The 27,409-nt window shown below is 44.1% G+C and overlaps 2 protein-coding genes across 3 annotated transcripts; both read right to left on the bottom strand.

The window, feature by feature from the left end:
* Positions 1–906: 906 nt before the first annotated feature.
* LOC135259926 (synaptopodin 2-like protein) lies at positions 907–26,584 on the bottom strand. Of its 2 annotated transcripts, XM_064344868.1 has the most exons (6): positions 26,343–26,584; positions 19,318–19,469; positions 16,793–17,517; positions 12,488–14,001; positions 6,370–6,435; positions 907–4,519 (listed from the first exon to the last, which is right to left on the bottom strand). In XM_064344868.1, exons 1-6 carry the CDS (start codon positions 26,580–26,582, stop codon positions 4,004–4,006), a joined length of 3,213 nt encoding a protein of 1,070 aa, XP_064200938.1. In that variant the 5' UTR covers positions 26,583–26,584; the 3' UTR covers positions 907–4,003. The 2 variants fall into 2 exon arrangements, with proteins under 2 accessions (XP_064200938.1, XP_064200939.1); XM_064344869.1 differs by lacking the exon at positions 6,370–6,435 and having other exon boundaries at positions 26,343–26,583.
* On the bottom strand, positions 7,897–11,968 carry LOC135259929 (uncharacterized). The gene is made up of 2 exons (XM_064344876.1): positions 11,606–11,968; positions 7,897–11,543 (listed from the first exon to the last, which is right to left on the bottom strand). Exons 1-2 carry the CDS (start codon positions 11,745–11,747, stop codon positions 10,153–10,155), a joined length of 1,533 nt encoding a protein of 510 aa, XP_064200946.1. The 5' UTR covers positions 11,748–11,968; the 3' UTR covers positions 7,897–10,152.
* Positions 26,585–27,409: the final 825 nt, after the last annotated feature.

Here is a 27,409-nt window from a genome sequence, read left to right as displayed (position 1 = left end):
GAGATATATTCCAGCTGCTAATGCATGAACATTTTTATACCTAATATGCGACTATGCAGTTTGCAGTGTACTCTGTTAAGTAACTACTTACTAAAACCAAAAAATATATAAAAAACATACTGTATGTGTTATATTTTCCCCTTGCCTTAAGACTGTGATTCATTTCTGAATACTATATTTTTTCTGTCCCCGGGTGATGTCATTTGTTCACTGGTCCATTAAAACAGGCAAGAGCCAGTGTTAAGGAACAGAACCAAGCAATAGCTACTGACGTCAATGCAATTTTTAATAACGTAGTCCTTAACTGCTTTATTATATAACTTTATTTTTCATTTGCTATTTCCTTATATATACATTAAAATATAAATAAATATATAACTGTGTATGTTCACTGAGTTTTTCTAATATAAACAGTATGAAATAGTGCTGTACAATTCTGTGCACATGTAGTTTCGTGTGGAATAAATGTTTAAGGAGAACATTCTTTATAACATTGCACTAATAGTAAAGTCAGCAAAACAAAAAAATGATCTTTACATTCCCTAGCCCTTTATTGTAAGAATATTTTCTTTCTTTTGTTTATATTACTACATAATGCAAGTATACAAAATATGATGCTTATATCCTGTTATTTAGTAAAAAATGTGCATTGTATGTCTCTTGTTCCAATAAAACATTCCTTATAGACAGTGGACAAATGTTGTTTTAAATTCACAGTTTTGTTTTCATAGCTTCTTAAATAAACTTTACAGTAAACCATTTTGAAATGTGAAATTATTTCCTACCCCAAATGTTCTTATACAAATACACAGTTTCACTCAAGTCATTAACCAAACATTTCACATGCTTTCTTAAGTAGGACACGAAGTAGCGTTGGCTTTGTACCAAAAGCAGGACTCAACAGTATGTGTTTTAAATGGGTTTTTACTGCATAAACCTTCATATATGTTACAATGCTTCAGAGACGTGGAGTAAAAACTGTTATAAACAAGAGACTAAAGTGAAAATATAATTTGTCTACACAGACACAGGCACACAACACACATGTACACACGCACACATACACACACGCACATACATACAATATTGGTTTAAGTACAAACATCACAATATAGGTTTATCAAAACCTTTCGTTTAGCTACAAACAAACATGTGCAAATACATTTAAGACCACATTTACATTAGAAATGGTTACATCACTCAACAGAAGTATTAAAGTTTCAACACACATACACAGTTTTATTGAATGGCATGCTAGATAGCAATTACAGAAATAAAAGAAAAAATATTCATTTAAAGTAAATCACACAGCTGAAGCAGTTAACTGCAACTCTCTCTCTCTTTGCTGTCAAAAAAACCCCACTAGGCCAACTTTAATGACCTTATCATGGGGTGATCTTATAATTTAAACCACTGACTCTACTTAGCTGTTTTAAAAATTCTCTTTCCCGTCCCCCACAGAAAAGGTCTCTTGACTTATCCATTCTGCCACTCACCACCCATGTAGTGTTAATCTTTCAGATAAGAAACTGCCGTTACTGTGGTAACAGATTTTTTGTGGTCTGGTGGTCCGGCGTTCCGGTTTAAATCCCTGCTGAGATTATTCCAATTGGCCCGTTGTGCCGACAGACTTACGTAACCAAGGTTAATTTCAACCATGGGCCAGGGTCGTTGTCACGGTAAAATCAGGCAAAGGTACACTGTAGTTTTCAGCTCCAAGTACAACTTCCTTTATCAGTCTATTATGTTGGTCCACATCACATGCGAATGTAGTAGGCCCTAAATAAGGACAGTCAGATAAGGAGGTTCTTACGCAACAAACATTTCTCTAATCCTCTGATTTATGTAATGAACTACTCAGAAGTTTTAAGCTGTGTCTAGACCCCTGACTCATCGATAACTTCCATTTGATTTAGATTCATGGATTCTACCAGCCATCACAGGTTGAAACCCAAACTTTTTAATGGTCTCGCCATGTATGCAAACACAGCTGGCAGATTGATTTTAATCTCATTTGAATCATAACAAACACATGCTCTGTGGAAAGAGGATGAAGACTGGCAAGCATGTATTTTGTCTTCTTTCAGCAGTTAGCTTTATGAAAGTTCTTGCTCTCATTTGGTCAAATGCAGTGTTTCTATGCCTTCTAAGTTAGTTCTAAGCAACTTTAGTTCATAGTTATTTAACGGAACCACTCTCTTAACGGGACCCCTGTCTTTTCACGTTTGTTAAAATCATATATGTTTGTCATGAATGGTAAGAATATCACATTTCTAGTTTAGCGTTCCAGCTAATGTTAAATTGCTGCTTCACAGCGAGATTCTGAAGCTAGCTCGTATTCGTAGTCACGAGAGCAAGCAAAGCTGTCCCGACTGGACTTACATGCCCTTTAACATCACTTTCAAAATGCCCTGCTCTGTTTTCCTCGGTTTGCTTCTGTCGCAGCTGTAGCGCGTGAGTGATTGTCCTCGAAGAGATAAGGGGTCCTGGCCTGATATTTCCCAGCGTGCTCGCTGGCTTTTTGACAAAGAGGAGTGCTGACACGTTATGACCAGCCGTCTCTCTGCGTCGGCTAGAGCAAGCGAGGTTGCTTGTCAGCCCTTGTTTGTGTGCATCTTCCAAATTCGTAAAGGGGCAGCACCGCACCGATGTGTCACGAACTGAAAAAAGCTCACAGTCACAGCTTGTTACAGTCGACTTCTCTGAAACTCCACCCCCCTCAAATAACATTCTTTTTCCCCCAATCATCATTTTTTCCCCCCCACTTTAATTCTACAACATGTGTTGGTCCCTAACCCAGGGAATGATCCACGGTCCATTTGTATCAACTCATTTTAGTCCCTTTGATATGAGGGTCTTTGTCCCTCTATACACGATCAGATGGTTTTTATGTGTTGTTTTGTTCCCACAGCTTCACATTAATTCTACACTTCTGTAACATGCACAATCAAAATCAAATACGTTATCATATTACCATCATTCAGTGGTAGCAAATATAGACTTTGATTAAACTTTGATTTGAGTGTCCATCATCTTCTACATTTTCTGCAGCACACACAAGCACACACACACATAAAATGCACATACACACTCCAGCATAATTCTGTGGCAGGAGGCAAAATATAGACCAAAATAAAAAATATATAAACGTCATAGCAAATAGCCCATAATGTGAAAAAGTATTATTTTTTTAAATGTCAAATTTCTAGTCCGTGGAATTGTCAGTTATATTCACAAAAAAATGTAATATTTGATATGGACGGTGCAATAGTTCAACTTGAAAACAGTACACATGTTAAGGTTAATCCCCTAGATCCTATGAGACTACAATAAGGAGGATAGAAAGCTTCACTCATATATGTAACTGAACCTGAACCTCATGCCAACAGGCTGTCTGAAATCTTTCTAAAAACCAAAGCCCAGACCCACATGATCATTGAATCCTCACGAGTTCACGTACTAATCAATATTGTCTTCAGTTTCATTACCGTGGACCACAATGGCTGCTTTTTGTGATCCAATTTCTCCTCCACATAAAAAGTCATTCTGGCAACACCGTACTTCCAGATTTACAAAGACACTAAACGGTTTCATACTTTGAGTCCACGTGTACCACACTTTGGAAAAAAAGCAAAATAGACTGTGTGAAGCAAAGTATCAAAATTGATGACGAATATTTAGGCTTTAAGCTGTGCCACAAATTGACTGGTATTTCAACAGCTTTCCTCGAAGGCCTCTACATTAATTTCACTTGGACTTACATCCAGACTACCCTTTTAAGGAATTCTTTCACCTGGGGATTCCCCTTCTGCCAGTACGTCTTTTTATCTCTATGGTTGATGTGTGCTATACATTCTTTATAGTCAACACTACTAAAGTAACTCATATACACACAGCCACAATATGGTAAATGGTGAATAATGATTTTTTTGCATATATTCAGACACAGTGTTCCTTATTTCTGTTTTAGGCGTTAAAGCGAAATTTCTGCAAGTGCGCTGCATTACCACCTGTTGTAGGAGGGCCTGTAGGCCGGCTGGGCGCCGTAACCCACGAAGCTCGTCCCGATGTACCTGACGCTGGACTCCGTCGCGGACCTCTGGGGCAGCCGCATCCTGAGGGGGAGCGCGCGCGGGACGGGGGCGGGCGGGGCCGACGCCGTGCTCTTGGACGGGGACGCGAAGGCCGGCGGGGGGCGGAAGCGGGCCCCGTTCCCCGGGGGGGGCTCGTAGGACACGCGGGCCTTCCACTCCTCCGGGGGCTCCGGCAGGGCCTTGCGCTGGGCGGCGGTCTTGACGGTGTAGGCGATGGACTGCTGCAGGTTTCGGAGGGAGAAGGCCTCGTCCACCAGCCCGAACGGGCTTCGGCAGGCCGCCTGCCAGGGCGTGGGGGGCTTGTACCCCTTCTCCAGCCAGGACACCTGCCTCGCCCCTCCGAAAGGCTGGGGTCCCGGCGCCGACAGACGGACCGTGTGCTCCGACCTCCGGGACAGGGACTGAATGTATCCTCTGCCCAGCCCCTAAAAAAAGGCAAGCATTGCACATGTTCATTTCCCACAGCCTTTCATTTATTCTTTTCATTTAACACTCTGCCAGTTCTCTGCACAGAGCTGGTTCTGCAATCAGGGGACAAGGCACGAGACAGTTTACTTGAGTAAACGAGTACTTGCCAGTGTGTTCTCAACCCTTTAAAGAATAGTTTTTTATTTGGAAAGTTTATTCAGAATTCTAAATCCGTGTTCTAGAACTCCATTGCTTTCAATTACCAGTAGGGATTGTGACATCAGCATTAGAATGTTCAGTTATGAACTTTCTAATCATATATCCGTGATCTTACAACATAAAGGGTTAAATATGTAGAAAATCTTCTTTTTGCATCCTTCTAAAATAATTGTCATAGTAACGGGTGTACAGCCTACGTGTATAGTGACTCATTACCACATCTTTCTCACGATTACAGTTTTCTTCCATACCTGCAATAATATATCACTAATAGATGACAAAATGAATTTGCCTCAGAAAATATGCAAATACATTCCATGAGCTAATCATCAGGACAATCTCAATTGAATACATTTAAATAACTCATCATTTTATGCATTTGGATATGGATTTTCCAGCAATGTATTTTGAAGAGAACTGAGCCTGAAAATACATGAGCAAGCCAATCAAAGCCCCCAAATCACCAACCATGCAACTGAAGCATCAACATGAGTGTTGAATCTGTCAAAAGGTACAAGAAAGTACGTATATCCTTTTTTACAAGCAAGGAAGGATCGAAGGTGCATTTAAAAGAGTGATGGAGCAGTAGGGCTATTACGGTCATCCGTAGCCAAACTGCACGAGTCAAATAGGAGGTGTTTGCTGCCCCCACCTGGTGGACAAACGTAACAGCATCACTCCGGGTGAGAGGAGAGACAAAATACAAGCAAGCGCAGGCCGCCACGCTGAACCCTGGTACAGGCCTTCAAATCTCAGAGTGGCTGAAATCTCATCTTTCAGACACACACACACATTTTTCATATCAAAAGACACGTAAAATCCCTGGCCTAGATTCCACGAGACTGCAGAAGAAAAGTTGAGAAAGTACTCGTGAAAATGGCTGGCAAACACCAGTAGAAATACAAATATTAATTGTTTTGCTTAGTATATTTATAACTCCTGAAAATGGGAATCATGCAAAATATACTGTTTATATCTAAGTATGCAAATACATAATGTTGTAACAGTACTAATTGTTGGCTTGTTTGGTTAACTCTACACTTGTTGATTATGAATGGGACTTCTCAGTCTTCTTGGTGATTGCAATGTTGTATTCCTGAGACTAACACTGATATTCTCCAATTATGTCAGTCACTCTGGATATGAGTGTCTGCTAAATGATTGCAGAGTAATAGTGTAACATAATTCCAAAATAAGTCACATATGAAAACGTCAATCTGAATGTAATGCAAAATTGATTTATTTATTTTGATTGACGGCAACGTGACTGTATGTATTTTTAGTTCTTCTAATTCGCTACAGTGCAGTGCATCATGGGACATCCCACCCAGGGCAGTCTCAAACCTGAGGTCATGTTGGGGAACAGTGGTCTGACACCAGGAAGAGGGCGGGCCAGATGAGGGCATTCTACGTGAGACAGATGTTTGACTCACACCCTCACACGGCACATCAGTGTCAGAGGTCAGATTGTCTAGATTTACGCCTTTTAATCCCAGGGGACGCTTAAAATAGAGTGAGGGTTTACTGCCGATGACATGGCAATGCTCGGGAAGGCGTAGCTGGATGTTCTAACCCCTGCTCTGGTGATTCAGCATGACATCACCGCATTCTTGCTCATTTTATGACATCACAAGGGCATTAAACTGACCACAAAGATTCTGTCTGCCGTACTGCCTTGATGTGTATTTGGCTGGCCACTGTTGCCATCTTCTCTCTAGAGGGAAAAAATGGTCTAGGCATATATTTTGTTTCTGATGAGATTAAAAATAGCTGATGAATCATACTTATGGTCATTAGTCACAAGATCCACAAGGAAACAGAGACATTCAATTTTCCTGAATGCTAAGGTTTCAAGTTTCATATAAAGTTGCACACACATACACAACACAAACACACCTGTTACCAAGAGGGGACTATCACTCTATACCCACCCTGTAGGGACCATAGTTTCTAAACTTTTTCTTAGGCGAAAGGCACATAGAAAATTTTTTCTTAAGCTTAAGTTAATTTTTTCTTAAGTTCACAAATTTATGCTGAGATGACACTTATAATGCACAGAGATAGAGAGAGAGAGAGAGAGGCTTCATCTACACCTCAGTGAAGTGCCTTTCTGTTTCCCGAATAAGCTCAGCACCATAATGCCCCACAAATGAAAACCACGGGAGACTGACATACCACCCTAAGAAACAATATCCCCTTCATCATGCTCCTTCGGGGGCCCTGGTGTCCAAGTCTTTCCATACTTAGCCACTGCCATCATAATGACCCATTTAGACCCGATTAAAATAAAACCTCACATTGCACAATGCAACACTGGCTATTCTGCCTCACGGAGCTTGTTTTCAACCAATCCTGTCTGCAGCTTTCGAGCCTTCACCTGGAAGCCTGTATCCTATTGGGTCGCTAAGAAGAAATGGGTAACTTTTTAATGAGGGCCATGTGTTTTATTAATGGCAGGCATTGAGTTATTATTATAAGTTGGGTGAACATGGCTCATCTCTACTATGTATTGAAACTGACAATAGAAGCTGAAATTGAATGTGTTTATATCACACCGTGTGATATGGGAAAACCATAGCAATATGGGATATCCTTACAGCTCAGCTTTGCTAAAAATGGAATCAGAGTCACTGTAAGATAAAGTTCAAGACTGAGTTGCCAACAAATTAAAGACTATGAATGGACAATCAATGGATGGACAATCAACTGATGGACAGTTAATGATGTCAATCAGTCTATAGGACACCCTCCTAATGGGACAATCCTTCTTAGAATTGACTAGCATTACTGCTGCAAATATAACCATTGGCTTTTAAAAGGGGAAACTGTATGAGAGCTTGTTTCTACTATCCACAAGTGTTTGGTGCTGCAATTAATTGTAACTGAAGTTCTGAACATATTATTCCAAATACAATCAATGCGCTGATATTGCAACAATGTTTTCAAGTAGTTCTTCAATATGGTAGTGAAACTCACCAGAAAGACGTGAAAAATGGCTGCCAGTGCTGACAAAAATAACCAATAAAACTGTGATGTGCGTGAGCACTGGGAAATGTGAACGTGAAAAGGAAAGTGTGTGTGAGGGTGAGGTGAGCGAGCATTAAACGTAAAGAAAGTGAATTGCTCCGAAATTCATGCAAAAGCAAACAGCCAAAGAAAACCCAAAACATATGGATAAGAGCCACTTTTTAATGATATAGAGGTGAAGCACACAGAAAGTTCACCACAGGGAGAAAACATAAAGGAAAAAGAATAACAAGAGGAACAAGACAACAGATTTAACAAAATGGCTCCAAGGCTTCACAGAACCATTTCATTTCTATACCAAGCTACAGTATATCTACATTTTATGAGACATTTTTTTGCTCTCATTGAAAGGGCAAATTTAGATTCAGCAAAGCCTTTCTGTGCTGGATAATTCTGTTGTCTTTTGAACGAAGCAGGTTGAAATTTGTGAAAATGACACATCAGTGGGAAAACTAAACAGTAAAAGAAGGAAAGCACAGGCAAGGCTTATACAAAACAAACAAAAAAGTACAGTGATACCTGCTCTGATACATATCAGAACAAACATAAACCCCCCTTCTCATCCTGGGATGACCACCTCCAAACAGAGGAGTAGCCAATCACGTGGTGCAGCAAATTTTGGGGTCTCAAACAACATTTCAGCCGGCAAAAAAAAAAAAAAACATATGTTGAAAGCAATATCCACACTGCTCAAGTTGGGTCTTTGGACAATACTGAAGAGAAGTTTACAAGATCTACATCCATTGAGAGGAGCATGTTAATTTCAGTATGTCCCTCCACTTGTAACCCTAACATGAATTACACTTATAAAACACTGTTCCTCTTCAGTCTTATGAAATTGCAAGTTTAGCAAAATAACATTGCTAAGATTTCAACTTCTTTCATACATTCTCTCCACCTTCAAAAGTCAGAATAATATGTGTTTGTGGTGCTTACATACAGACACAATTTCTAACCTAACACTGGAGAATGCACTCCTCACATAGAAGGTGATCTAGATTCGCAGATCATTAAATTTGTTTCGTATACAGTAGCATTAATTAAACATCATCTCATTTTCTGTTGTACTGTGTTTTTCTTTGACTCACTATTTACATATGACTCTGTTTTCTTCTGCACACAATTTGCCATTGAATCCATACTTTTCATACTTCAACCGGATATTTTATTCCTGAAATGATGATATATTTAACTGTATTCTCTCAACAAAACATGTGTGAACTTTTGAAAGTGTTAAGCGCAGTTCCATTAATGGAACAAAATAAGTGTATGCAAAAATGTTCTTGATAGCTTTGTGTGTGCACATATAATACTGATGTTCCAATCCAGTCACTCAGTATGGATTCAGTGGGCAAGATTCAATTTCAAACCAAGAAAGTTTAATGATTCTTTTTTTAAAAATACATGTTCAGTTGGTTTCATCAACCACTGTCCACAGGCCAGATTTACTACTAAGTTTTAGCATGCACAAAAGGTGCTAGCTTCAGTAAAACCAGTGGTTCAGCTGATTCAGTCAACATAGTGGTTTGTGTGTGCACAAACCCTTTTGAATATGGTAAAACATTTAAATAAATGTGTCCCCTGTGTTTAGATTGAATCTGCATTTTTGCAGAATATTTTACTTTTACCACTTTCAGTCAACTTCGTATTTCCTTTTTAAACCAAAATATCTTTCTTAAACATTCATTCTATTGCTTTGCTCTGTCTTTTTCCCTCTCTCTTTGTCTAAATGCTAGCATTTAAGAGCATGTGTGCCATCAATATATTAAACATATGTTTATGTAGAGTTGCATATCAAAAACAGCTTTTTGTCTTTCCCAATTATAACACCAAATAATAAGGTCATGCTGAGAGTTTACTATTTGATATAAAAATTAATGGAAAACTGTTTTGGCTTTGTCCACTAAATGTAAAATATTGTGAATTACCAGCTCCCTTTTATAGTAACCTAAATAATGATACTGAAGAAAGAAAAAATATCTTCCAAAGAAAGAGAAAGTGAATGTTAATATGGAAAGCAACATTTTTGCTTGAAAAACAAAGATAAACTTAGTCTTTTCCAGACAACATAACTACATGAAGCTGACCTGCAAAACCTATACATTATTCAGATATTAAGAAATGCTCTTCAGCTAGTCTTGAATTGATATTATGATTCACAGCAACAACAACTGAAATTAAACTACCTTTGCAATTTGCTAAACAAGAACATGAAGCGTTGGTTTTAACCCTTCTAGCTTTCTGTAAAATTCTTAATCATTCCGTATCATTTTTGTCTTGTTCTCAGGACGCCAGTTAAATGGCGTCAGAGGAGGACAACCCAACATGACCGCTCAACCAACCTACGGCTGTTATTTCAAGCAAAGGGTCTGCTATGTGTGTGCGTACTGCAGAACAGCTCCGATCATTCCTGCTCCACGGCTGCTGGTTTCCACACCTGAGCTGCGGACTTTTTTGCAGAGAACTTGGGCTTTGGAGCAGCCAGGACCACACCCGCGGCTGCAGGCTCAGCTTTCGAGGGAACGGGGAACTTGGGAACCACGTAGGAACTGGGAGGGAGAGGGTTAGGAGCTGGTTGGTAGGGTGCTGAAGGAGCTGCTGGATAGGGAGGGCTAGGGGCTTGTTGATAGGCAGGGTTATAGGCTTGGTGGTAGGCAGGGCTAGGAACTTGTTGGTAAGAAGGGCTTGGGACTTGTTGGTAGGGAGGGCTAGGACCTGGCTGATAGACAGGGTTAGGTGGTTGTTGGTAGGAATTAGCAGACATTTGGTAAGAGGGACCATCTTGGTAACCAGGAGCTGCCCCATAAGGAGGATGCTGAGGGTGTTGGGGTTGCTGTGATGAGACAGGATAATGAGCACTCATTGGTCCAGAAGGCTGGACTGCAGCAACTTTCTCATATCTGATTGGTTGATTTTGGCTAACAGGTGCAGGGGAAGGGGCGGGGACAGGGGAGGGTGTTGGCTTTGGACTTGTTTCCACAGCTGGGCCATAAGTGAAGAGGGATGAGTTCAGCTGGTAGGGCTGATATTTCATGACATCCAGGGCATGGAGAGGTTTGACCGGTTTTCCCTTCCCCTTGCCCTTGCCCTTAGCCTTTGCGGCAGGGCCGGATGAAGGTGCCGGCTTGACTGCCCCGGGGGGATAGGAAGGGGACTGGATGGGATTGTAGGAGAGGGGTGGAGGAGCTCGGATGTTAGAGGAATACTTCCATGAGCCGGGCAAAGAAGCAGTGGGGGACTGAGCTTTAGCTCTGTTAGCCTCCACGGTAGCAGAGTCCACCACATACTTCTCCATACGGGACTGCCTCTTGGCAAACAGCTCTGCCCCTTTGCCTCTGAGGGCGGGCATCCCGAAAGCCGGGCCTGGGCCGGCCGGAGATTCGGACAGGGCCTTTGACACGTGCGTATAGGAGTTCATCCGTCGCGGTGGAGGTGGTGGAACCGCAGAGCGTTCCGGGGGATTCTGGGACTTCGCCGGCTGGTGAGCCGCTACGTGATTTTGGGCTGAGGCCATGGCGCTCGCCGGAGCATGGTTGGGCTGGGGGGCCCACGCGGTCGCGGGGGACTGGGGCTGGGGTGGGGAAGGCCAGCGAGGTTGAGCCTCGACCTGTGCCTCAGTTGGGGAGGACTGCGGCCAGGGGGGTTGCACTTGGGTGTCTACCTGCACTTGGGGCGGTGATGACGGGGCCCAGGTATGCTGTTTGCGTGGGGGTGGTTTGGGCTGTTGCTCTGGCTGGGGTGGTGAAACCCAGGATAGCTGTGACTCGCTCTGAGCTGGGGCCCAGGCGGTCACGGCTGGTGGCTCTAGCTCCAGCTGGCTGCTGTGACTCGCTCTGAGCTGGGGCCCAGGCGGTCACGGGCCTGTGGCTGTGACTCGCTCTGAGCTGGGGCCCAGTCCGTCACGGGGGCCTGTGGCTGTGACTCGCTCTGAGCTGGGGCCCAGTCCGTCACGGGGGCCTGTGGCTGTGACTTGCTCTGAGCTGGGGCCCAGGCCGTCATGGGGGCCTGTGGCTGTGACTCGCTCTGCGCTGGGGCCCAGGCGTCACGGGGCTTGTGGCTGTGACTCGCTCTGCACTGGGGCCCAGGCGGTCACAGGGGCCTGAGGCTGTGACTCGCTCTGAGCTGGGGCCCAGGCGGTCACGGGGGCCTGTGGCAGTGACTCGCTCTGTGCTGGGGCCCGGGCGGTCACGGGGGCTTGTGGCTGTGACTCGCTCTGAGCTGGGGCCGCGCAGGGCCGTGTCGTGACTCGCTCTGAGCTGGGCCGGTCATGGTGGCTGTGACTCGCTCTGAGCTGGGGCCCAGGCGGTCATGGGGGCTTGTGGCTGTGACTCGCTCTGTGCTGGGGCCCGGGCGGTCACGGGGGCTTGTGGCTGTGACTCGCTCTGAGCTGGGGCCCAGGCCGTCATGGGGGCCTGTGGCTGTGACTCGCTCTGAGCTGGGGCCCAGGCGGTCACGGGGGCTTGTGGCTGTGACTCGCTCTGAGCTGGGGCCCAGGCGGTCACGGGGGCTTGTGGCTGTGACTCGCTCTGAGCTGGGGCCCAGGCGGTCACGGGGGCCTGAGGCTGTGACTCGCTCTGAGCTGGGGCCCAGGCGGTCACGGGGGCCTGTGGCTGCGACTCGCTCTGAGCTGGGGCCCAGGAAGTCACAGGCTGGTGGGCAGGCTCATGATTTTGGGAGAGACTCTGAGCCTCAGCTTGCAGGGGTTGAGCTTGAGGTTCCGGTGGGCTCCAGGAACTTACTGTAGCTTGTTGCTGTGGAGGTGGAGGTTTCTCAGGAGCAGGAGGAGGAGCTTCAGTGGGAGGGGCTTCAGCAGGAGCAGCCGCTTCGTATTGTGCCTGTTGGGAAGTAGCCTGGCTGGAGTTTTCAGGTTGAGGGGACCATGGAGGTGAAGCCGGGTTGATGGAGGGCTTTGGAGCGACAGGTGGGGGAACCTTTTTCTTGCCACCTGTCGACTGCAGGAAGTTACAAGCCTCTGCACCCAGGCTGAGGTAGTCCTCCTCTGACTCAAAGCCGGGTTTCTTGTCTTGCCTGTTGAGAAGATTCAGCAGCTCTGGGTTGGGGGAAACCTTAGGGGCCTCTTTGAAAGTGAACATAGGCTTGGACGCATTTCTCCTCCTGGTCTCCTGCAGGATCCCAGTTTTGATCGCCGGCACCGAAATGCGCTCGTCCCGTGAGGCGATCTGCTCGCCGGAGCCTGTCGAAGTCCAGGCCTGTGCGTGTGACTGTGAAGGCAGAAAAGGAGCAGGCACCCTGTTCTGGACCCCTGAGTAGGGCTTGGCTGTCACATTAGGGGCCGCAGATCTTTGCGCGTCTATTTGGTGACTAACTATACCATTCATAGTGTGAGAGTACTGCTGCTGCTGCTGCTGCTGTTGGTAGTGTTCCTGCTGCTCATAATGTTGCTGTTGCTGGTAGTGCTGTTGCTGATATTGTTGCTGTTGTTGGTGCTGTTGCTGCTGCTCGTAATGTTGTTGTTGGTAGTGTTGCTGCTGCTCGTAATGTTGCAGTTGTTGGTAGTGCTGCTGCTGCTCGTAATGTTGCTGTTGTTGGTATTGTTGCTGCTGGTAGGCCCTTTGTTGCTCATAAAGTTGCTGCTGCTGTTGATACTCCTGATACTGTTGCTGCTGCTGCTGCTGCTGCTGCTGTTGCTGCTGAACGTTCAGGTCCATGTAGACCTGGCCACCCGGAGACTGCACATAGGTGTGTTCCTCCACCTGGTAGGACATCTGCTTTGAGACCTGAGGGGCCTCGGCCTCCTGCACCATGGCCTCCACAGGCAGGCCCTTCCTCCGCATCTCCTCGTGCTCGGCCGTGATCTCGTCCACTCTCTGCCGCCTCTTGGCGAACATCAGCGCCCCCTTGCCCTTGGTATCCGGCAGGCACTCCATGTCCTCGCCGCCGTCAAGCTTCTTCTCGATCTCCAACAGCCCCGTGTCCCAGTCCAAGGTCAGGATGTGGCCGCGTCGTTGGGCATGAGCCAGGAAGTCCTCGTCAAGTCCCGACTCTGTAGCGTCCAGGAGGGTGAACTCGAATTCCTGGGCCTCGTCTTCCTCGTCCGACTCCTCGGGCTCGGTCTCCCCGGTCCCGTAGCTCACGAGCGTGTACTTCTTGGCCCTCTGCCGGCGCCTCTTGAACATCAACACCCCTTTGCTGTTGGGGTTCGGGGCCGCGGTCAGCAGCAGAGCAATGCGCTTACATTTAGACTTGGCCTCCTTCACCTGCTTCTCCGACAGGCTCTCACTGCGCCTGAACCCTGTGTGGGGAGGGGGGGGGGGGGGGTCAGAGAGAGAGAGAGAGAGAGAGAGAGAACATAAGAACACAAGAAAAAAAGACAAGAAAACGCCATCGAAACATTAGAATACATAATTACACAAACAGGTTGTTCATCAATTTCTTGTCCATTGCCTACAGACAGCAGATCATCCAGTATTGCATCACTCCTGGACTTGTATTCCTCAAGGGTCTCTGCCTTTACTATATCGACCTTTTCCACACTCTGATAACTCTGTGGGTTCTAATTACTTCCTGATATCAGTGAACTAGTGTCATTTGCCAGGTTTTCATACACTCTGAGGTTCTGCTCAACTTCCATATTCTGCTCAACCCAAGCAAGTGCAACCATTTTGCTACTAATGCGCTTATCAAGATCATATATTTAAATAAGATAGTGCAAACATTTCAGCACTGATCCTTGTGGGACTCCACTTCCCACAGTACCTTGCTCATATATGGTCCCTCCTCCAATTGGTCTTTGGAGACTACCTTGTAGCTAATGTCAAACCCACTCCAAAGTAACTGTTGTAATTCCTTTCATTGTGGTTTAATTTTAACAATACGCTTCTCATTTGATATGTTGCCAAATGCTTGTTGGAGGTCCAGATATGTAATAGAATAGGCCTGGTTTAAGTCAAATCACTTTGTCAGAAATAAATCCAGTTTTAATAAGCATGACCTTCCACTGAAAACACCACGTTGCTATCCATTAGGATACAATTCTTTCCAGGAATAATTCCAAATAAGTGCCTAATGATAAAGTCCAGGATGAGAGAGAGAGAGAGAGAGGGAGGGAGGGAGAGAGAAAGAGACTTTTAAAATAGTTTCTCCTTGTGGCCAACCTCTTTAACTACACATGAAGTTATGTTTATTAATAGTACTGAGAATCTGAGACCCATACAAATCATTTCAGAAATTGTTCTGGATTCATTTAATAGAATATCAACCTATTCTATAGTAGTTCTATTCTTGGCTTTAAAATAGCTGAATGTCACCATATCCTGCCCTGAAAGCTTTGGGTTTCAGTACAATTATAGATCAGTTAACATTTTGCCTTTCTGTGAGAACATCTGAAATAAATAAAAAGCCAGTAATTCACTTGAAAGGTTTTATATCTAAAATATATCAAGGACAGAACAAATACAACCAAGCTTGATCGTACAATACAAACCATAAGCGAATCTAGATTATAAAAAATAATACACGTAATATACTGTGATATAGCTTTCAACATGGCTCCATATGTTTATTGAAATCCAGTCCAACTCCGTCCTCAGTGCTTATGCCAATGTATCATGAAAGAACATGGCAGTAGTATCTCCAGTTAATTTGGCAATTACATCCAATGCCCATAAATCACGCCCAGACCTTACAGCGAGCCGTCAGTGCCTAACACAGCACACATTACACAGAACAACAATTTAAATGTCCTTGAACACTGAAGCAGAAATTAAACATAAAGAAAATAAAAAGAATTTAAATATTCTCATTTAGATAAACCGCTTCTGAATGCCTCCCGCCACTGTCATTGTTCCTATGCAAAAATAAATTGAATTAATCAAGACTTTAAGAGAAGATATTTAAAAGGAGCATCCTTATTAACTACACTTCTGTGAATGCACTACTCGCATTTTCTTCCTTAAAAAGATCAGATGTTTCAGCCAGAAAGTAATTACTCAATTCTTTAACCAGAACACAATATTCTCCTGCATTAATTCAATATTTAAAACTATTGGGGAAAAAAAGCCATTCAAAACCAACAGAGCTTAACCATAAAATGGTGTAAATGGCAAAGGCACAAAAATGTTATAAATAGCCTTGGAAGTCAGAATAGGTTAGAACCGGATCACCACATGTTAACAGAGCAAGCCCTTATCTGTATCTCCGCAGAGTCTAAACTTAAAACCCCATTCGCTGCACGAAACACAGCTCATTCATACAACATTTTAACTCCATAAACATTTGGCTAGGGACATTCGCAATGACCTGACCTTCTCTACGCCTGCATCACAAGAACATGAGCAAAAATCGCAATAAAACCGATTCTAACAGTTTCGTTTTTTATTCCAACTAACCTTGGGGTGTTGCCGGCGGGAGATGAGGGCAGTTCGCTTTTCAGCGCAGTGAAGACCTGCAGTTTTAAAGGATCGGGTAACGGGCAGGCGCACACATGCCGGTGTCCGTCAAACGCACTTCTGCAGGCATCATCAGCGCGCCCCCATTTTATTATTATCCCCCTCGCAGCGCCACACGACGCAGCCCGGGGCTGCAACCCCGCGCACCCGCTCGAGCCCAAGCTGGGGGGACGGGGGGGGGGGGGGAACGACACCGACATCAGCCGTGCGCTAATTGGATTTTCCGAACGCCTAGCCTTTGCCTCATTAACAAGTAACCATTCGCATTCCGGAACCCACCGTGATGGGTCGTTAAATCACAGCCGCAGATTATAATAAGAACACCCGTAGCGCCCCCCCCCATTGCCTGCGTTCGGTGGGGGGGGGAATGCCTTCACTAGTGTCCCTGTGTGGGAACAGGGCTACACAGCAAGGCAGAAACACATACGAGGGCAGACACACGCGTTTTCTCCAGGATAGAGAGTTGCAGTCCGCAGTGCAGCGTGCCTTAGCCCTCAGGAGCCAGAAAAGCTTTCAGGAGCCAGAGAATTGGAAAGGGTACCTCGGGATGGTCCCAGAACAGCAGAGCGACAAATGGGAGAGGAGGGAGGGGACAGGGACGGGGGGTGTTTTGGGGAGGAGGGGCGCGGTACTCACTGGCGTGCCTGGCCCGGTGCTTGCTGGGCTTGCTGGGGTCGCCCTCGGACTCGGTGTCGGGCTGGTCCGCAGTCTCGGCCCCCTCCGAGGAAGAGACTGAGAAGGAGACCTGAGCGGGAGGTGCCGCCTGAGGATCGACACACCCCCTCGGCCTGACCTCCTCCCCCTCCTCCTCCCTCCGCCGGCCCCTCCCAAAGCCCCGCAGGGTGACCTCCACCTCACCCCTCTGTCCCAGCGGCTCCCTGCTGCTGATGGGGACGTGCAGGGTGCTGCTGATGCAGGGGCTGGTCGTGGGTGCGCTGCGGAGCCTGGTCTCGGGGTCCCTGGGGGACACCTCCGTCGTCACGGTGACCGCCCTCCCGGCCCGCCCGTCCCCCAGCGCGGTTCCGCCGCCGCCGGCTCGGTCGCGCTCCTCCAGGGTGTGGTCGGCGAGAGAGAGCTGCAGCTCCACCAAGGCACCAGTGGTGAAGGGCCCCTGGGGGCCCCCGGGGCAGGGGGCCACAAATCTGCTGCCGGCGTTGGCGGGGGCTGGTGGGGCTTTTGCTGAAATCTCGGGGTCACTCTCCGACTCGCCGTAGTAGGCCTCGTCCTGGGACTCTGAGATGTACAGCTCCCTCCGGGGCCATATCTGGAGGGTGGTGCTCTCTAGACCCTCTTCCACGGGCTCCTGCACCCCAAAATGACGCTGGTCCCCATCTGGGCCCAGAGGATCAGAGGCCTGGTACCTGTCACATGACAGAGAACAGAGAGACCACAGCGACACTGAGATAAACCCTCAGACAGTGCTCTTTCACACTCCAGAGGTGCAAATGTGGAAATAACACCCCCAGTGCACAACAGTTAGAGCCATAATGGCTATGAAAGAGTTTGCCAATTGGATTTACTAATTCACTTGTAACTAGTAGGAGCTGCATGGTGTTGAAAGTAAGCAGGTAGCTCGTGCTCACTAACTCTAACTTCAGGAGGCCCTGATTCTTGGGGGGGAGACATGGGCTGGCACCAAGCGAGCTTTTGGCAAAGGTATTTACGAGCAGCGTGAGTGTCAGGTGCAGGCAGGAGGAAAAAAAAAAAGTAAACCTGCCTTCTGAACAGATCTGGTGGGAGCACAGAAATGGAAATGTTTATACCTGCCCACTGTATTTACTTTCAAACCATCTCAGCCCTTTTGACTTCAGTAAGCAACCAGGAATTGGTATGGCAGTTAGACATACTGTTACACCCTGTGTTATCTAAACAGAGGAGACGTTCAGAACGAGAGACAGGACTGGTTCTGTTCCCTGTAATGGTGTGTAGTGTTCAGTCCATTGACACACAACGAAGCCATGACCCCCTAGAGGAAAGTCATTGCTTCATATGTTTGAAAAAAAATTGGATATGGATCACGTTGTGATCGTGACATATCAACACTCCCCCTGTATCTTACCTTGTAAAAATAACAGGGATATAACAGGACAAATTCTTCCCTTGAGTAATTTTACACAAATAATTTTCTTCCAGAAGCTGAGGAATAAATAATGTGAAAAATAGAATAACGGCTGGAGGGTTTTCCTGCAGATTCACAGCCTGCCCCAGCCGATTTACAGCAAAGCAGCCGCCTTCCGAAAAGGACACAAACCCTCAGCTGCTCTCCAGACATATGTCAGGGCACCTAAAGGTCAGCTGAACTGCAAAGCAACCGTCTCTCCGCCTATTACCCATAATCCTCTTCACTTGCCGAACACAATAACACAAGGTCATAAACCACGCTATCTAAATGCAAATCAAACCCCAGGCCTCAGACCCTGTGTTACAGGACTGGGTTCCGAGCCTTCTAGGAAGAGGCTCCATTGTAGTTATGCTTGTTCCTGTATAATTGTGTGAACAACATCCTAATCTATGGCATTTGCAGCCAAATTTTCCTTGTTTGTTAAAATGATATTCTCTATACACAATCATAAGAACACTATTTTCATCAGACGCAGTTCTCACAGTCATTTGAAACCAAGTATATCTGTCATAAAATGGTAACATGAGGCAGTTCATTCAAAAGTCTACCTCTACTGACTCCTTCCAGGGTGGCAGTGCAAAATATTTAACCAGCTGACCTCTGCTCTCCCTAGCAGACAGAGCCAAATAGCTAATTAGCATACAACTACACATTTATATAATCATATATTCAATACTTATACAAGTTCTCCAAACCAACAATCTGTGAGTCACGGGCATGAACTGCTCTGGAGAGGATCCCAAATAGTACTCTAAAAGCTTGCTGCAGAAAACATGGATGATGCCAAAGACAGAGACTTACAGTGTGAATGTTATAGGCAGAATATGAATTAACCACACAAAAGCAGTTAAAAAACAAAATATTTTTATGAATATCAATAATTATTATTATGAATATCAATAACTAAATTAATAAAAAATAAATAATAATCAGGATAAGTGGGTATAGATAAAGGATGGATGGATGAATAAATAATAATAAATAATGTAATACACACATGCATAGACTGCATATATCTGAGACAGAAAACAGGTTTTACCTTTTGACGAGCAGACTAAGGCGGTCGGTGGCGGAGTCCATCAGAGCCATGGAGTCCGCGAGGGTCAGGCCCGAACAGGTCCTCCCGTTCAGGGACACCACCTCGTCCCCCTCGCAGAGTCCCGCCAGGGCTGCATGGCCCCCCTTATCCACCTGAGGGACGACAGCAGAGGGGACGGGGTCTCACTGCGAGCGGACTCTGCCTCCGTTTGGGCTCAAACCCGTTTTCTCGTCAATCTCGGCCCCTCGGGGGCGGGGAGCGCCGAACCGGGCTTTATCCCGTCCACGGGGCAAGAAGCGCTGTATATGGAATGGTATGAGCCCCGCGTTCGGGGCCTGCATGGGGCGCGGTGTTTGGTCTCCAAGAGGACCAGGACAACAAAGGAATGGATGCTGTCCACATTATTCTCAACATGACAGGGCTGTTTCATCTCTCTCTCTCTCTCTCTCTCTCAAACCTGGAGTCAGTTAGAAGCCAATGCCACCATTGAAGGAGGAACCACAGGGGGAGGAATAATGTCTTTTAAACATGCAGTGTTTGGATTGGAAACTGTCTTTTTTTATCACTGCTTTTATGAAATTAATCAAGAGGATTTAAACCATAACCCTCCAGATAATTAAACCAAGGTCAAAAGCTAAAAAAAACTACTGGCATTTATTAAAATATCATTGCATATTTGTTCTGTTCTATAAAATTATTACATTTCTAAAACATATTTCATTACAATTATAGTGTGCTTATGGTCATTTTGCCTTTGCCATTCCGGCTTGGACCAACTGGTCCCCCACAAACACATTTGAGAGTTGCTATGCTTGTTTACAAATTCTAAAGATCTCCACAGGTTGATCACACCATGACAGTAGGAGGTCTGCCCAGTGAGACGTGTTATCTTAGGTCCTTTAGGAGAACGTAACGCAACAGGTGGCAGTCTGCAGGACTGACAGCGCTGGCGGCCATGCTGGCACAGGCCACCCACAGGTCAGGAGCTGAGGTGCAGCGGTGGGAATGGATTTGGGCGATCCATCAGTGGCATTTACGGTCCTTTTACATGTTATTTTAAAGAGTTTTTTTTTAATGGGGACATTGTTTTGTTTGTCTTTTTTTTCAGGGTGGACATGTTCACCACATAACTGACACCAGTCTCTTATGCAATGCTATAAGCCAATTTAAATGCACAGAGCCATCAAAAAAACACTGCCTTGATCTGAACTGAAGAAAATTCAATTTGAAACTCACAAAATACAAACTCAGCCTCATTGACAGACAACCAGTCTTTTTTGTAGCCGTTTCTGTTTGGAGTAAACTGAACATTGCTATGACATAAACATGTGCTATCTGTCAATGAAGAACAGGAACATAAAAGTGCACTTCCTAAAGTTTGAGGGAAATAAAGTGAACCCTGTCCCTGATGGATAATTTGCATGTCTGTGCATCCCCTGAATTTGCTACTTGTGGCAGAGCACATTGTTCTGTTGCAGTTAGGGAGTCTTTTATCCACTTGCTGCTCTTTTGCACCCCCTAGCTGACACAATCATATTGCAATAAAATAACCACTTCACAGTGCAGTACCCCAAGCACTGTTATTTTCATGCTTTCATCAGCAATAAAGCATCTTCATATACTCAACATTCCATTTGCCATTTGATCCCTTGAAACTACCTGGATCTTTCATTAGTGTCCTTCCAAGCATAGCATTTGGCCATTGATCTACCGTCAATTAAAAACAGGACCCCTGAGAGCTATCTGTCCTTTAAACACTGCTAGTGCATGTTATATGAAATGGTTTTATTGCTCTGGAGCTTTGCAGCATGCTGCAAATAACACTTTAATTTACCTATACCACTACAAGTTTGTGCCAGAACTGTTAAAGAGCAATTTTATGTTATTTTTTATTTTTATTTATTTTATTTTTTTTTTTAAAACAACCCATCACTAGCTTTTGGCAGCTTGAGTTGAGATTCTCATTATTCTCACTAGGTGGCGATGTACAGCCAATAGACAAACCAGACTGAGTCACCCCCCCCCCTCCCCTTTTTTTTTTCTAAAAGTCTATTTCATAAAGAACATGAGTGAGAATGCACAAGTCTGCCAAACCATTTTGCACCAAAGTGATGCAGCTAGGGTCACTGCTTGCACAAATATCCCATTGTTTAAATAACAATTTTTGTATTAATTGCACTAAATTAAGTGCACTGACGAAGCAGGCAAAACCAATGGGCATGCCTTTAATTGTAAGCACATGATTTCCAAACCTAACGCACGCACCGATGTAGGCTACGTGCTGAAGTACGTTTCTGTCACGTGCTCCACGCTGATAAAATGAATTAAAATAAACATTTGAACCTTTCTGTGGAGACCAGACACGAGTCTTAAAAGCACTACCAGCCCAAACATCCTTTTCGTTATGAGCTAGACCCAGGCCCGTAAATGACTGCAATTATCATGTGAACGCATTTGTAAAGAGGGCCAGCACTCTCAGAGCCAGCTTAGAGCGAAAATGAGAACTTTTAAAAAGCTACAGGGTATGATTGTAATGACTGTTCAGCAAACCATCAGTTTCTTGCAGAAACCCTATACTCCCCTTTGTTTTCATTTTTCCTTTTTTTTTCTCTCTACAAACATTTTAAAAGTTCTCATCGAGTTCCATTAACTGTAAATGTTTACAAATTATACAAAGTTAACAACGTTGGTTCACAAGCCCACATGACTCAATCCAAATGCTATGTCAGCTTTTCGCTGCTCCTGAGCGTTCCCGTTGCACATTAGAGGCTTTTGCGCAACACAGACACCAGACAGCTGTTGATTTATGGTGTGCACACACCATGCTGCACGCATGAGTGTGTGCGTGCACGCATGTGCATGTATGTGCGTGTGTGTGTGCATGCGTGTGCACGTGTGTGTGTGTGCGCGTACGTGTGTGCATGTGTGCTTTGTTTGTGTTTGTTGTGCAAAGTTTGGGTGAATTCTGAGAACAGGAACATTATTATTGAATCTGCATCTGTAGTTCAATGGTTGACTGCCTGTGTGTGCACATGCATACACAAAAGAGGGTCAAATGATGAGAGTAACACATTCAAATGCACCTGAAAATGTTGCCAATCACATACTGGTGGAATATGCTTACCCCCAAAAGCATAAGGCAATAACAGGTGAACAGGCGTTCAATAATGAAAACGTTTGAATGGAATTTTGTCAGCTTCTTAGCACAGACCCTTTAAGAGTAAATCACTAGTCATAAGCAACTTACACATGACAGACCTCAAAAACATTGCCAAACTTTTGCTCATTTAAAATGTCAATGAACACACTAATGGTAGTTGTATTTTTGATCATTACACTTTGTATGTACAATACTAATCCAGAAAATGCCCGCAGTTATATCTTGTAAAAGTTTAGGTTCTCTTTCATGTTTTGATTGGATTTTAGCATCATTGATTATTAACAATTAACATGACAGTACAATAAAAATAGACACAGAACTGCATTACATGATGCAATACCAAAAAAATGGGATCCTGCCCCTTTAAAAATGAAGTGACTCATGAGTTCAAAATCTTAGCTTCATACCCAAGCCTTCCAAAAGTCATAATAAAAAAACAACTTTCCTTTTAAGGGAAACCGCCTCCTGTTTGGAGAAAGACTCTTCTAGCAGCTATTCAATGAGAACTTTAGCTCAAAAAGGAAAGCTTTACCTATGCAAGTTAGTGCCAGCCTTCTACAATCCACACTCAAAAGTGAAAATAGCGTGCATTCTTGTCACTGTGTTTTTTCTTCTTCCTGTCAGCTTTCCTCTTCTCTGTCGACATTTCAGAGACATGTAAAAGGGATATCTTCCAGATGACTAGAAACAGCACTCTATCATTTCAGCGACCTTTCTGGTCAAGAAAGGCACTTGTAAGAAATGCCATCTATGGCTGCTTCAGTGCAGCTGATTTGTAGTGTACAGGAAAGGCAAATATTCATGATTCCAAAACACAGTCACGTCAGGGCCATTTCAGTTGAGATAGCTGCACATTCCCCAGTTTACATGGAGCTCAACAGCCTGCGGTACAAGCAAACTCCAATTCATTGAAAATGTTATTGATTTATTCAACGAAGTCATGTTCCCCAGACAAGGGTACCTTCTTCAACAAAATCAATTGAACTTAAATCCACTTTGGCTGATTAAACGTCTTAGACTCAATTAAGCAGATTCTCAGCAATCAATGTGAGATTCTATTTAAATCTTAATTCACTGAAAATCAGATTTAGACAATAGCCAATAGTTCTCAGGCTGTTGTTTAATTCTGATTTTCTGTAAATTGCCTTCCTTTCACTATAGCCAACTTTCTTAAATCATAGACAAAATTATATTTGTGTACATATTACATTATAAAGGTGGTCTCCGCTATGACATATGAATGTAATTTGCTTTAAACAGGCGAAGTTTACATTTTTACTTCTGGGGTTCACAGACTAAGATCTGAGTCGACCCTATGTGTAACTCCAGAAGATACGGCATGCCCTCAAGGGCACACAGGGTGTCTTTTTTAAACATAAAATGGAGAGGGAAAAGCTTTTAAAGTGATGCAGCTCTGGCTAACAGGGCCAGATCACAGCTGTGATACAGGCAGCATTCAGGATTGCAAGTGCAGTGAGTTGGAGTGTGAAGCCACGGACTCTTCACAGTAAAAGAATCCACCTCTCCATCCCTTGGAAAACTGTTTTTAATCCAGTTGCATCAAATGGCCTTTTCTGATCTGATTTGTATGATAGCACCTTCATAAATGCTTATGTCAGCACCAGCAAATTGCCATAAGAAGTGTGTTAATGCGGCATTAATGGAAACAAAATGCACCATATTTGCAGTTATTGGTATAAGCATTTATGAATGCTTATGTACTGCTTATGAAGAAGCTGTACAGCTCTGCTGAAGGCCCATTTATAGAAAATGTTGCTAAAATTTGTTATAAGCATAATTTCTTGTTTGCTCCCTTAATTCGGATCCTATGTTGGGCCAGCAGCATCACTGTCATGCTGCGAATAAAATAAACTATCCTCATACTGAGTAAAATAGTGTAAATTGAGTGAACTGTGCTTGAAGAAGTACATCAACTTCTCTTGTTAAAGGTTAGCTACAATCTTTGACATTTAAACAGGTTAACAATGCCTTTCTCACCAATGTCTCCCTCCCTGATAATAATGGTGACAGGGCAGCCATTAGTCATGATATCGCTTATGCAACAAACCTAAGTAACCTTTCAGGAACATTAATGACACCATTTATTTTAAATAGGCCCTAAGCCTTACATTTCCCATAAGTTACATAGTACAGCTCAGGAATCATTCAAACTGTACACAACTGAGTAAAGGCAGGTATATTTGAAAAAAAATCCTCTTCTTGTAATTAGACACTCTAAGTTGAACACATCTGCCCAACCGTACAGCATGAGAGGAAAAAGAACGCCAAAAACCACCCACAACTTCAACATGACAGAGATCATGGGAGCCCAAAATGTCATGTGACAATGGATATCTACCTGTCAATAACTTTCCTCAGAGTGAGGCAATTAATGAGCACAGACTAACTAGTGATGTAAAACGTTGTGTAAGACGCTCTGCTAAATGCCTGTAATGTAATAATGTAATGTAATGTGTGGGGGCTAGAGTCTACCCCAGCATGCATTGCAAGAGGGGCAGGAATACACCCTGGACACATCCCCACTCCATTGCAGGGCACAAACCATTCACTCACTCAACACACTCATACCCTTAGACTCTCCATTTAGCCTAACCTCCATGTTTTTATTCTGCTAATCACTAATTTTTTAAGTCCTCATTTCAGTTCTGTTATGATGGCATTATAAAATGTGCAAATTGAACCATTAACAGAAATGCTGCAGTGATCCATCACATGTGATACACAGTAAAATTTCGGTTTTTATTCAACTCTAAGAGACTATATAAGTCCAACAGTACACTATCAGAGTAAAATAGACCCAGTTAGAGTATACTTCATGCTGAAATTTTTACTGTATGGAGACACAACAGCAAGTTTGCGCTGAATGTATGTAGCCTTATGGATCAGAAATGACTCTGTACTATGTCATATACGTGAAATAAGCTAACAGTAAACACAATAAAGCGCACATTGAAGAACTGAAGACCGTGTAATGGCCAATAATAACGGTGCCTCGTCCGCAAATCTCAAGAGAAGTGTTTATGTTCTTTGTGAAATTGGCGTGATTGATAACAGATCGCTCAGGCGCACAACAGCACTGCTCCACTGAAAGTTCGCGCTGCCTTTACCATATAAGGTCTTTGCTCCATCAGGGCAAATATATTTTCCAAGCAGAAAATGTAAGCATCCACAGTTGCATCACAATCACAGACTATTGGTAATTTATATGCTCATTCGATCAGAAATATCTATGAGATAATCTGGGTTTGTCTGTAGCGAAACGATTCATTATGTTTGTTTGGACAGAATACAGAATGTAAACGATAAAAAACGGAATAATCTCATTTTAAAATTGTTGTGCACATCACCTGCTCAAATCCTGTCAAATAATAGTTTCAAAGGCGCAACTGTATTCGCCAGAGTACCTCATGCAACTTTTTCTTACATGTTGATGACAATACCGCCTAATCTTACAATTATGTTGCAAGTTCTACAATGTCTGTCAAACGTATCACTCACAGAGCAAAAACGCAGTGTTAAATATATTCAATCCTATATACCGTAACCAATGACTTTTATAACATTTTTAAAAAAGGAATCCATAATAAAACAATTGGGGCGGGATGGCTATTTCATTGACACAAACGACAGCGACAAATGTCGTTATAATTTGTGGATGAACATGTGTTTTAAATAAATCTAAATAAAATAAATTAATAGAACGCCTGCTGCTTCCACTATCAGTACTGCAGTAGCTGTTGTTCCTACTTATAGTACCACAAAGAATAATCACAATAAAAAATAACATTTTGAATTTGCTTGCTCTTTAGCATTCATCACCTATGCTTCATTCTCGCAATCCTACCCGGGAGACACGCAGAGGCTCGTGAAGGTCCCCTCCACCCCCTTGTAGGCTGAAGCCCCACGGCGCTCCTCCGCGCACTGTAATGCATATGTAGTCCGCAGTTACCATCCTGGCGGACCTCATCCGCGGTCGTCCACCAAGAACTCTACCATCAAACTGGTTTGGAGTGCAAACCGCAACAGTGTGAAACGCAGCCCAAGCCAAGGCGCAGCCTGGATTGTTGGACAGCACCACTGGCATCACGCACTGACAGACTGAGGTCCAGCCCGTTTTTAAACGTCATTATGTGAAGACCCCGCCCGATGAGAATCATCAAACTACTGAACAGCTTTTTGTTGCCACTGTCATTTTAAGTTTATCGAATTTCTCTTTGTTTTTAAATGTGAGCGTTCGCATTTAAATGTTTTAATGGAAAATGTGTTTATGACTTAAATCCTTGTAATATTAAAGTAGCCAATATTGACTCAGTGCCATCATCCTCTGTTGGGAAACGTGATTCTGTTTTGAAAATTACTTAGGCTACAGTGGGTTGTTTACTTTCGTTTCACACTTTTTTAAACGAAAATTAAGTATCCGTTAGGCATAATACCGTTGGTTATATAGCTATTGATCGCTCAAGTGATGATACACAACTTTTCTTTCCCCTCCCTCTGCCATACAGGTCAATGAGAGAATATCTGCCTGCCTGGCTGACATCTCAACATGGATGACCAGGTATCACCTGAAGCTCAACCTCAACAAGACCAAGCTGCTGTTCATCCCTTACAGGACCTCCCTACTACGGGAGCTCTCAATCACTGTCAAAGGCACTACAGTGACTGCATCACACACTGCAAAGAACCTGGGGGTGGTCCTGGATGACCAGCTGGACCTCAAGGAGCACATCAAGGCAACATCACGACCATGCCTGACCACATACTCCACTCAGCTACTGCTCAGGCTATGGTGATCTCCCGTCTTGACTACTGCAACTCCCTCCTTGCAAGCCTGCCAGCTTGTGCCATACAGCCACTACAGATGATTCAGAATGCTGCTGTCCGATTTGTCTTCAACCTTCCAAAGTTTTC

Source organism: Anguilla rostrata, chromosome 7 (genome assembly GCF_018555375.3).
Source record: "Anguilla rostrata isolate EN2019 chromosome 7, ASM1855537v3, whole genome shotgun sequence".
NCBI lineage: Eukaryota > Metazoa > Chordata > Actinopteri > Anguilliformes > Anguillidae > Anguilla > Anguilla rostrata.
This window is presented reverse-complemented; position numbering and strand designations above follow the sequence as displayed.